The sequence below is a fragment of the Metopolophium dirhodum genome, chromosome 6, assembly GCF_019925205.1.
Source record: "Metopolophium dirhodum isolate CAU chromosome 6, ASM1992520v1, whole genome shotgun sequence".
Lineage (NCBI taxonomy): Eukaryota > Metazoa > Arthropoda > Insecta > Hemiptera > Aphididae > Metopolophium > Metopolophium dirhodum.
In genome coordinates this window covers 14,135,348-14,148,638 of record NC_083565.1, presented here as the reverse complement: position 1 = coordinate 14,148,638, position 13,291 = coordinate 14,135,348, and the positions used below count along the sequence as shown (strand labels likewise).

Below are 13,291 nucleotides of genomic sequence, written 5' to 3'. Positions count from 1 at the left end.
TTTATTTAACCGATAAAACAACTATTTTCACAAGATAATTGTCATTTTAATAAGAATATTTATCATTAAAATTATATTTCAAAATATGATTTTAATAATGCGACTCATGAATTCAACAATTTTGAGTTGTTAATTCAAAAATTAACATTATTGTTTAAACAATAACATTGTTGTTAGTTAGTATTAATTATGATTATGATGATAAGAATATTCTCACTTTTACAAGAGTTACATTTTCATTTGAAAATAGTAGTTATTAATTCAACAAGGCCATTGTTAATAATATAAGACTGATATTCGGAATAATATTATGGTATTAACAATTAAACATTTGTTGGTTTGACAAATATCTTATGGGTTGAATAGTGACAAGATATTTGTCAAACCAACATAGATTTTTTTTGATATGATTAGGATTTTTTTTTCAGTGCATGTGTAGTATGGTTATTTATAAGTGTTTACCAGCAATAGTAGGTAGGACTTTTTTTTAGATAAAAAAAATCGATGACACTAATTATTTTTAATCATGAATAAGAACACTCTCATACTTTAGAACTACTTTTAAAAATTCTTTAAAATAACTTCAATAGACGTTATTTAGACTTGAACAATTAGTTGCCATATCGCACAAAACTATAAAAACATGTAGACATTTTGGGTTAAAAATAAATCATAAGTTAGATCTTACCTACTTATGGTTAGATGCTTTGAGGTGAACTGAAATAAAACCAATTGGGATTTCTGTGGATTGGACGACTTGAAGAAAATCGCACAAACAATAGTTTATTATACTACTAAAATAATATCAACCCGTCCGACAGTCACTGCACAGTGTTTAACAGCATAAAAAGAAATGACGCCGAGTTTTCCGTCACCACGTTACCGCGCGAATACGTAAGCCGGTCTATAATAACCTTGAGACGACAACACCACAATAATAATTGACCTTATTATTAGAAATATAAGATTGTTAATAATATTATAACCATATTAAAGGCGGAAGGACGAGCTTTATTTAACGCAATATCCATACGTATTGGTCTTTCGTTATTATTCCCGTTTTTCCTTTTTTTGCGGTCATATACGTCATACATCTGAGCACGATCTAATTTCGTACAAATAGTATAATAATATGCGAAGGGTGTTTAAGGCGTCATAACATGTATATTATGTTTAGAGAAAGAGCAAAAAAAAAACATCGAAACAAATGAACCTAATAATATATAATATATTATATTATACAGGGTCTTAAAAATGTCGTGTGACAAAAACGGTGTGTATTATGTTAAATCTAACACGATCACCACCATTTTTGTCACATACGATTTGGAAGACTCTATACCTACATTACTTATTTATTTTAATATTTTTCGGGCAGGCGCCTAGATATACATGACATAATAGATATAACAATTATATAACAATTGTGTATACCTTATAATACATATTTCGTAGTTTTGTACCTACAGGCTACAACTTACATCGTTAATGGTAGTAAAGCAGCATCTTTTGATAGTCGGCACCTAGCTCATGTAAAAAAAATATAATTTAATAGTATTATAATTTATATTCAATCACGCATGAGAAAGTTTTAAATGGTACCTAATGCAAATATTACAAATTTAAATAGATCCACTTTCCATAATGATATTATATAATATTTTTTATTGAATTTGATGGTAAATTAATACATTTTTTAATCGAACAGCTTTGCACAATACTAATATTTACCAATAATAAATGGTTGTGTTTAATATTTTCCACGTTTTGATGTATCAATATTTGATGAAAAACCTTTTTGCGTAATAATGTGTAGTTATTGTATTCGTGATTGTATAGGTACTCATTACCACTGTGAGCTATTTACAATAATAATATTACAGCATAATATGGGTCTGATTCTATAAACAATTTATTATAATACCTAATATAATATATTATAGTACGGCGACGTGTGTCGTTTGACTCATGCTCATCCATTTATGTTTCCATTTATGTTTAGTATAGGTACTGATTCTCAAGCAATTTGACATGTACCTACGTAAATAATATTAATAGCTATTCTAATACGCTTGGAATATCATGTCATTAACCTTACAAGTTGTGCTTAATAATATAAAATAATAAATTAGGTAGGTAATTTTCAAGTGTTTAAGTGTTTTTATTTTCTAAATAATAGACCTAACATAATATTGTTGTATATTGTTATATGTAATGTTTATTGTTATTATCATTATACTAAGTGTATGTACCTGCTGATTTAAGATTTTTTTCTTAATAATATTCGATCCTGAATATTATATTATACGCAACAAGTTTCAACAAAACAAAAAAGAAGGAAATCACACTCGACACTCTATATGCATATAATAATATTAACTTCCTGGTTTATTTATATTTCATGGAATGCCTATACCATAAATGTAAATAAACCTAACAACATAACCCTCATAACTAATTTCGTCCTAACTTAATCCAACTTAAGTTCGGATTTGTTAAAATTATATTAGTGAAACAGTGCAACGGTAACTATATTGACTTTCACGCTGAAACAACTCTAGATAAATAGGTACTGACTACTGGATATGAACTACACTTTACATTTCATGAAGTGGTATGATATTATATATACTATAATATAGTACAATTCAAATTCAAATTACAAAGACAATAAAGTGGTATATTATAGATTAGATAATGATACGAAACAAGGAGTGTGCAAAACCATATTGTTAAATAATAATTGCATGAAACATTTAAAATCAATGCAATTATATTGGCTTGCATGTACATTGTACATATCTGAAGTGGTAACCAAAAAATAGGAAAAGGAATATAAATTAAGGTATTATTTATACGTAGCTACCTACCTAATTGTATAGAAATCAGTTAAAACGACGATATATTACGACGATAAGTAGTAACCAATTAACAACTTTACATTTTACAAATACAATTGAAAATTACATTCGAATTTAGAGTAGGTAGTAGGTACGTACTACAATTATTGAAAATATGGTTTGAATTTATAAATGTTAAAAAATTACGTTTATAGTATTATTTTTACTTTCTATAGTTTATTACAATATTATATAGAACCGACTATAGCTTCAATATGATATGATGGCTTATTCCCAAAGTGGCCATTGTAAACTTACAACTTAACGTAGGTATTTGTTATATTTATTTCTTAGCCTTATAACATTAAAGGGCAAGTAATTCAGAAATAGTTTTTTATAGTTAAAATTTAGAATAAAATATAAATCTAAATAAAACATTAAAACGACATAAAATAAAAATAAATATTTACTGATGATTCCTAATATAATTTCTAACATTTATTATGTATCTCTAATTAGGCTTGTTCATACAATATAAGCAAGTATAAATATATAGTACATAATAATATATTAAATATATTATATTTGCATCGATAAAAATATTGTTGTGAATGTTGTTACATAATCTTATAACCTACATACTATATATTATCATAATCTTAAGATTTTCGTTTGGTACCTACTCGTTATTTGAAGTTTAACAGATTTTGTTGTCAATATTTCATTGCTCAACTTTCGTAACAATAATACTTAGTGTTATTTTTTCTACACATCAGTTGATGATGCAACGATTTGTAAACAATAACATCACATACTATACATAATATATAGGAACAAAATGTAATATACATCATCATAGTCCATATCCAATAAGACAAACAAATTAGTAAATAATGGTTACATTTCTGTGTAGACAAATAATGTTAAATGCAAAAATAATATAATCAGAATCCAAAACATGGACAAAAAAATAACAACTGACCCAATATTTAAAATATTATCTAATTCATTTAGGTTAAATTTTTTTTAGAATTTTATAAGTTTCAGTGTTGTATACATTTGAACGACAATAACTCTAAACTCCGATATCTTGCTAGAAAAATATTACGGTGAAAAATGTATCAACTATAACATAAATTTGAAGTTTAAAAATTTAATAGTTACCTAACAATAAATTTAAAAAAAACTGACGCTAGTAATTATAATTACTAGTATACTAGTTAGTGTATTATTATTTTTAATGTCAACACAACGATTATTAAATCATCACAAAAAAATAGAACACATCTATTGTTTAAATTTTATTTTATAATTATTGTCACTTTAAACAACATGTTTAAGTAATTCGTGACACCCGAGTAAATTTACCATACGGTTATACCTATTATACAAATATAAAACTTAAAGGACATACATATAGAACATTATATTTGTGTTTTTACGTAGATTTCTTCCGATATTTAAATTTTTAAATAAGTTAAGATCATTTTAAATGTGTAATATTTTACATACCAAATCATAAATCGGTTGAAATTAAAATGTTGTAAAAAAATAAACGTGCATACAAATAATATTTTTACCTTTAATTTTTATAATAGGTTAATTTACTCTAATAAAATCTGACAACACAAAATGTGTTTTGCTTAAAAGGATGTCAGCGTACTATTTGTTTTCTCTCTCTGGCCCACGCGTAATATAGACAAAATGCATTTGCGCAGAATCGTTTTTAAGTAATCTTAGAGTAAAATCACGCATTATTAAAAAAGATAGAGAATAATATTTTTGAGGGAATAACATATCGATTTCTCTAAATATTGTTTCAAAACGATTTAAACATAATTTAAATTTACAACATTTTTTTTGTTTATTTTGAAAGTCGAATACAAAGTCAAATAACAATAAAATATAAAACCGATATGTCATTCTCACTAAAATATTATTATCTATCTTTTTTGTAATGGGTGATTTTACTCTAAAATGACTTAAAAACATAGAAAAAACGATTCTGCGCAAATGCGTTTTGTCTATGTTGTGCGTGTGTCAGAGAGAGAAAACAAATAGTGCGCTGACATCCTCTTAATACGGATATGCTGTGTTGTAGGTACGTTTATAGACTGTAACAACACATGCGGGGAAGATGCCCTATAAAATAAAATTTAAAAAATAGACAAATAATTTTATTTGAAGTTAAGCGGATGTCAGCGCACTATTTGTTTTAACTCTTTGACTCACGCGCAACATATATACGTAAGTAGCAAAGTTTACGTACACAGTTATATATTTTACTATGTAATTTCTAAAATTAGAGTGCAGTAACCTCTTTATACAATTTAAAGGTAAGATTATTATCTAGAGCATAATAGCATAGGCTTTTTATTATATTTTAATTTTGAAACGAGTTATGAGTGTTTTATGATATTTAAACAATTTACCATTTTAAATTGCTCATAACTCGCTTTAAGATTAAAATATAATAAAAAGCCCATGAAATTCCCTAGATAATAATCTTAACTTTACATTTTATAAGAGGTAATTTCGCTCTAATTTGAGTAAAATGTATTATGGTGAACGTAAAATTTGCTTCCTATGTTGCGCGTGGGTCAGAGAGAGAAAATAAATAGTTCACTAATATCCTCTTAAGACAAAAGCGATATTGTGTGATTGGCATCTTCCATGAATAATCAAGTTAATATTTTTTTTCTCCTTCAAGTGTTATAATAATTATTAATTAATAATAGGTACTCATTGTATATTTATATAATTATAGAATAACATCAAAATTAAAATAAAACCGAATGAATCAACAATACAATGAATATTTAAAAATATTAAACTGATATTGTATAACTATTATCATTAACTTCCTTTAGATCATACAACATTATTTCGAATCCTTTGATATCTATAAATTCCATATTCATTTTTAAGCTATGAGTATATTATATTATTATAATAGTAATTGTCAGTTGTTGTTTTAAATTTGTTTAAATAATTTAAATGTTATAACCAATGAACACAGAACAATATTAAATTGTTGTCTATAACTGTATTTTATAATTGAGTATATGAAATCGTTCATGTATTAGATAGAAGAAATAATAATTTATTGAATTACACCTAATACAATATTCGTATTTCAATGTACCTATATTATTAATATTTATATAAAGTGCAATTATAGTGCTATATAGTATACCTGTATTATACCAACGAATATAAATACTAGTATTTATAATCAATGATTATACTTTTGGATAATTGATTGTTATAAATCAGTATTTAAAATGAATGAATTAATATTAGATTATATTATTTTATACATGAGACATGAGATACGAGAATATAATATAATATAATTTCACAAATCACAATCATTATAACTATTCAAATTTTTCAATTTTTCAATACAAACATTATATTTTTTTACCTTGTTCAATAGTTTCACGTGGTTTCAAACGACCCTTGCCAAAACACATTTTTAACGTCTTCATTCCCCAAGTGTTCCTGTGCTTATTACGAACTGAACACGGTGCACCACGTCGCATTTTCATGAAAAATAAAGTTATTTTAATCAGTGTTTATTCACAACAACGCAATAGCACACGTAATGGGATCATATTATGTGTAAATAATATCTTAGAGAAAAAAAACTTTGTAAAAAATTACAAAAGAAAAAAAAGAAACATTCGTGTGTTTCAAAGTCGGTTAGTTTAAGTATTTATGTCGGTTCCAGCTAAACGTTGTAAAGACAAACCGGTACGATTCACTTCTCATCGTGTTGACTGTTCAATTCACATTAAGCTTTTATCATTCCATGTACCCTCGTCCCATCTACCTGAAAAATTTAACCAGTCTGTAAATTAGCGATAAGATAACAACAAGAAGATTAATAAAATTACCCAGATTATTTAGGTTCTTGTTCAGGTGTTAAAAATAAGTATGAATAGAATACAATTTGTTGGATCCTTTTAAAAGTGTATAGCATAGTATAAAGTGTATATAAAATATCGTGGTTATGATATTATAGACTAATACAGCAAATTTAGTAATATGTTACTTAATAAAAATATTAATTTTTAAGTATTACATATTTTTTTTCAATCATAGATTTGTTTATTTTACTTTGAGTGAACTTTGGCAAGTTATATAACATTAGATTTTAAAATTCAAAATAACTAATAATAAATAAGTGTGGTTATATACTGTTGGGTGGGTAACTAGAACGGTTTTATTATTAAAAACAACGATAAACCAATGTGTTTGAAAAAACAATTAGAAAAATATTTTGAATTACCTAACCATAACTATTTAAGAGGACGTCGCACCCGCATATGTTGTCTCCGTCTTACACGTTATTACACGTCTTACGACAACAAATTTTACGCTCAGCCCCGTTAATTTTAAAATTAGAGTGAATTGACCTCTTATAACATTTCAAGATAAAAATATTATCTAGGGCATCTTGGCTTTTTGTTATATTTCAATTTTAAAGTGAATTATGAGTATTTTAAAATTGTAAATTATTTATACACCTTTAATACTCATAACTCAATTCAAAATTGAAATATAGCAAAAAGCCGATGAGTTGCCCTAGATAATATTCTTACCTTTAAATTTTATAAGTGGTCAATTCACTCTAATTTTAAAATTAACAGGGCTAAACGTGATCTGCTGAGCATACAATTTGCTATGTCGTACACGTTAAAACTGAGATAACATATGCGAATTGCAGGTGCGACGTCCTCTTAAGATTTTGATAAAACGAGTGTTGAGAATAGCATAATAAATAATTTGAAACACAATAATGAGTAAGAGTTTAAAATAATATAAATATATCAGTTCAAGTGTATTGACAAAAAATGTATATATTTAGCCATTTAGGTACACTTCGTTTGATTATTTCACTGAGAACAATAACTAACTAGAAAATATCTCGACTTTGAACGACTAATAGATTAGAGAAAAAATTAATAATTATTCACATAATAATAATAATAATAATAATTAATAATCATGCATCTTGCCTTAAATCTTAAATTATAAGTCACAGATGGTAAATTTTAACCAATTATGTATGCACATTGGTGGAGAAAAAATTAATGTACATTTTTAATGTATAGATGCCCGTAATATTGAAAACAAAACAAATTGGACGGTACCTACTACCTATACAATATTTTTTTTTTTTTTTATTGATCTTGAGCCCGGCAGCTGAGGCCATTAGCTATTTCTAGTTTTTACTGTAGGTTATTAAGTCGGTAGGGGGAGGAACACGTATGTGTTTAGTTTGGCAGAATTTTTGATTGGGCACCCGTAGGTATCTGGCATGCCCGGGTGGGGGATGGCGACACTTGCTCTCCGGACACCGTGACTTGTCCGAAGAAAAATGCCGCACATGGCCTAGGAATCGAACTCGGGTCGACTGCGTCGCAGCCAACGCCTTAGTCCGCTCGGCCACTCCGTCCCCCAATACAATATTTATTTAAAAAAAAGTATTGTAAAATATGATTTTCTAATAGTTGAAAGGTGATTGATCGATTGATGAAAACAAAATATTGTTAAAATACAAAGTTAAGTGAATATTGTAATATTATAATATTTAAAAGCTATTTAATGTATGTAAATATCATTTCGACGGATATAGCCCAGTAAAATTGTAAAATAGATTTAATATTACTGTTGGACTTGTTGGTAAATTTTATTTCCTACGAGTACGATCAGCGTGAATTAAATAATAATACATTATCTTTAAAGATATTATATTCGATGATAAAAATTCGAATTTGAACGTTTCACGTACAATACATTATCAAATGATAAAGGATAACAACTGGGGAACTCACTCTGCTGTCCAGTGTACCAACTACCAAGTCATTTAGTAACACCTGAAATGCATATTGTGTTAAATTTAAATTTAATGATAAATCATTGCATACGATTTTGATCGAAAATTGTCTTTTAGACTACATTTTTAAGGACATAAGTAATTTATTCATCTATTATAGTAGTACGGCGTATATTAAACTAATTTTTGCCAAAACATAGCATGTATTACATATTATTAGTTATTATATTATATATTAATATATTAATGTTATTATCAGTGATATATCTGAATTTTTATTTTATTTGAAGGGGGAGGAGATCCCAAAAATAGATTTACAAAATTTATAGCGTAGGTTTAGGTTACCTACACGTAAACATACGTCGCTGTACGTATAATCTATACCTATATACTATCTATACCTTATATCAGGTCATACCTACGTATTAAATAAAAAATAACATTCTATATTGCCGGATTGCATGAACGATCACTAAATATAATAGGTATAACAGATCAATACAGTGAGCTAATGGTCCTATAAATATGGTTTTATTTTTTTATTTTTTTTTTTTTTGTTCTGTCATCACCTTTTAGGACAGTAAAAGTGCTTGGATTTTCTTCAACAGTAACTTTGCTGATAGGAAAATGAATCTAGTTGGTACTTTGGGGGGTCAAAAGTAAAAACTTCCCAGTAGTTTTCAAAAGCGACGTGAAAAACAAAAGAAAAATTAAGGAAAAACGGGAATTTTTACGCAAAATCTGTTTTCGAGAAAATCGATTTTGGTTTTTGGTGTAACTCTAAAACAAATGATCGTAGGGACATGAAATTTTTACTGAATGTTTATAATTGCATTTCCTATACACCATAACATTTTCCAAATATTTTGACTTATTTTGAGCTGTTTACAGACATTGTCAATTTCCATTTTTTTTAGTTTTTTTTTCTATAAATATCAATAAAATTTTATCTGTTGAGTAAAAAAGCTTGAAAATTTAATAGAAGGCTCCTAGGTTATTGTTTCAAAGGCAGATGAAAAAAATTAAAAATCCTTAGTCACAGTTTTTATTTATAAGTATTTAAAGTTCAAATATTGACAAAATACGGAAAAATCACGAAAATAGCAAATTATTTTGAGTTGAGAATTCATAAAAATTTTTCTTTTTAAATCTAAGATTTGAAAATGTAATACAAGATTATCCATAAGTTTGTCTACCTCTATCAAAAAAAAAAAATGTCTACAAGAAAGTCAAATTAAATTTTTATGAGCATTTGAAATTATATACAACATTTGATATTCACTCGAATTCTCGTGTAACGATTTTCTTACTTTGTTGTAATTAAAAAACGAATGACTGTAGATACTTGAAAATTTCACTGAATGTTTATATTATCATTTTCTATATACGATAAAATTTTGAAAATAAATTGACACTTTTTGAGCTGTTTACGGACATTGTCTGTTTTTAATTTTTTTAGTTTTTTTTTTCTATGAATATCATTAAAATTTTATTTGTAGGGTAGAAAAGCGTGAACATTTAATATAAGGCTACTGATATATCGTTCTAATAGCAGTTGAAAAATATTAAAAATACATGGTCACAATTTTTTTTTATAAGCATTTAAAGTTCAAATTTTGACAACATTTATCAAATTTATAATTTATTAATTATTTTGTAGTTAAAAATTTATAAAATGTTTAACTTTTATGGCTAAGGATTTAAAATTTAAAACAAGGCTCCGCGTAAATAGGTTATATATAAATTACTTTATTCACAGTAATATCATCAAATATACTTGGTAATATCATAGGCTGACTGACCGTTTTCGCTCAGAATCGTTTTTTTTTATACAATGATATTATATCATTGAATTCAAATTTAACACCATCCATTACAGTGACCCATTTGTCACCTAATGTACAGCAGAGCGACATCCACTTATCCACCTTTTTTTGTTTGTTTTTCCCATTTATTAAGAAAAGTAATGGGAACTTTTTACTTTTACTTTCTATCAGAAAATACCTATATAATATTTAAGTTGATAATCAACGCATCGTTACTGTAGCTCATATAATGGCGTGATGACGAAACACACACACACACACACACATACACACACACTTCATTGAAAACTTTAATTGCTCCACTCGGAATCTAAAATTGATATTTTGAATTTTCACAAAGGTGGGACCGTCTGGACCTAATGGGTGCAGCGTCGTAGGTAAATTGTGCCGCTCTGCGTATTATATTATATCATTATAATATTATAGCGTTCGCGTATAGAGAGCTCAAGGCGGCGCTTACAAATTAGAACGACAAACGAAAATCGCACTCGAAGGGTAGGCAGCACCTAAGCGCATATCACGGTGTATGGGGGAAACATATTTAAGCCTAATGCGCCGTGTTTATCTTTAACCGGCGGCAGTCGGCGGTGTGTTGTTGTTTTTCCAGCCCCTTGTTTTCCGCGGGATCAGCGAGCGGATTTGGGAGGGATGGTTGTTGCAGTGTGCGATACACTTTATATAGCTGCGCGCGAATGTGTATGTGATAAATAAAACGTAAAAAAGGGACCGGCAGGGAGGGGTGTCTATACTACAAGTCCAGAATAAGACGGAAATATCGTGAGTCACCGCGCGAACGCCGCGCCGACGGCCTGCCGGTCTGCGTATTAATAGAGAGCGAGCGCGCAGGGACCTCCCACACACACGCAGCAAACATGCACGCGCGGGACACGGCGCGGCGTGCACATAAATGGACCTCTTCCGGCCGGTCCCTTGGTGACAAAAACAAAAGGTTTTCACAGCCGGACAGCAATGTTTTCTGCTTTTCTGTTTGGATCCCTATTCACACGCCCCATTTATATTAGGTATTATAACAATATACGATCACCGTTTACATATTATTATGTATTTGAGTGTGATTAATCTATATAAACCAGGGCTCGGAAGTATTGCTGCTGCCCTAAAAAAAATTATTTGTATTCTAAAAACATAAAAAATGCCATATCAACCTAAAACGAAATACCTTAAAAATGATTTAATGATCTAATAACAATATAATAAAAATAGATGCCCTAAGTGTGAGTTTATACAATTATACTTAAATAATTTGCTTATGTTTTGAATTAATAATTGCAACTTATAAACAGACAAATGTCTTCGGAGAAAAAAGTTGGTAAGTAGTCTGTCTGTTATACAAACAGTATACTAGTACAGTGGGACTAATGACTAAAGTCTCACTCGTAATTGAGCAAGTAAATGCAATGGGTGTGTTGAATTTTTAGGTACCAATTCTTATACCTTTCTAGTCACCTAGAGCAAAGAAGAACAGTATATTGAATAATATAGAAGTGCGTTTATTAAATATGTTATACACAAGTGGACAGAGTGTAAAACTCTGAGTGTAAACTCTGCCCGAGAAATTATTAATTAGTTAAATTACGACTAAGGGTCTGGACTTAAATGCAAGCGGTGATGTTAGTGCGTGGCATACGCCACAACAACAAAATTAAGTTCTACAGTATGTGATACTGGGATTTTAGACTATTTCTAATACTATGGCGTATCGAGACTCGTAACTATATACAGTCCCGCCAAGCTACAAGAGACTTGGAGGTTTACTACATGCTACGGCTATTAGGATTTTAATAAACAATCCAAATGTACACTTTTGAAACCAAAGTCAGATCTGTAGCTATATAGCTATAATGTTTAAGCAATTATTTTTAAAAACTGCCTATTAAAACCTGTTTGTATGTTTAATATTTCTTGAACAATCTGTGTTCAATGGATAGAATAGAACATAAATTATATAAAATGTTACACAAATAATAACTAAACAGATACTTACTATTTACCACTGTCCACTATCTAGAGATGTAAGTGCTGTAAATTTACCAGGTAAATTTTTACCAGTAAAAAAATTTACCGTACATTTAACCAATTTTTTTTTACCTAAAAAAATTATGTGTGGCCCCTCTAATCAAACGCAATAAAAAACGACCATCCCAAATTGCAAACAGATATAATATTTTTTATTAACCGATAATAAATACCATTACAATAATTATTATAGGTACTTATCATATTTTCTATTTTCTCGACACTGTATAAGTAATAGTTAAAAGTAAATAAATATAAATGTTTCGACTTTTGAACATAAAAAATGAAGAAAATGTTGTGGTAATTTTAATGAATAAATTTTAATTATTTATTAATTGTATTATGAATAATTAAATATTCATAATATGTACTGATACAAAACAATAGATCCGTTTTTAGTTGTTTATTGTTATTATTAGAAAGAACTAAATTTGTCAAGAATACAACAATAGTAATAATAATCACATTTACCAATAAAAAAGATGGCTCTAAGAAATTGTATTAGTTAACCTTAGATTCTATTTCACCTTTTTTACCACTTTATTGGTAAATTTACTTTTAATAATTTACCGATATTTTTTTTACGTAAATTCTCCATCTCTACCAATATTATATATATGATATATACGTGATATACGTATGTACAGTATTATAGTAGTACTACCTATCTAATATTAGTAATATGACGAGGTTGCTCACATCGCTACAACATGCATCGGGTTAGGAAAATTAAAATCAACATC

At 28.1% G+C, this 13,291-nt stretch overlaps 1 protein-coding gene across 3 annotated transcripts in view; it reads right to left on the bottom strand.

Annotated features, from left to right (window-relative positions):
- LOC132947947 (dual specificity protein phosphatase 10-like) overlaps positions 1 to 6,622 on the bottom strand; it is a 47,598-nt gene extending 40,976 nt beyond the window's left edge. Inside the window, exon 1 of one of the 3 annotated variants that reach the window (XM_061018209.1) lies at positions 6,268 to 6,622. In XM_061018209.1, the coding sequence (XP_060874192.1) occupies positions 6,268 to 6,391 (124 nt within the window). In that variant the 5' untranslated portion in view covers positions 6,392 to 6,622. Of the gene's footprint in view, positions 1 to 688; positions 803 to 6,267 lie in introns of those variants that run through there. The other 2 variants (XM_061018210.1, XM_061018211.1) reach the window with 2 other exon arrangements.
- Between the last annotated feature and the right edge of the window lie 6,669 nt (positions 6,623 to 13,291).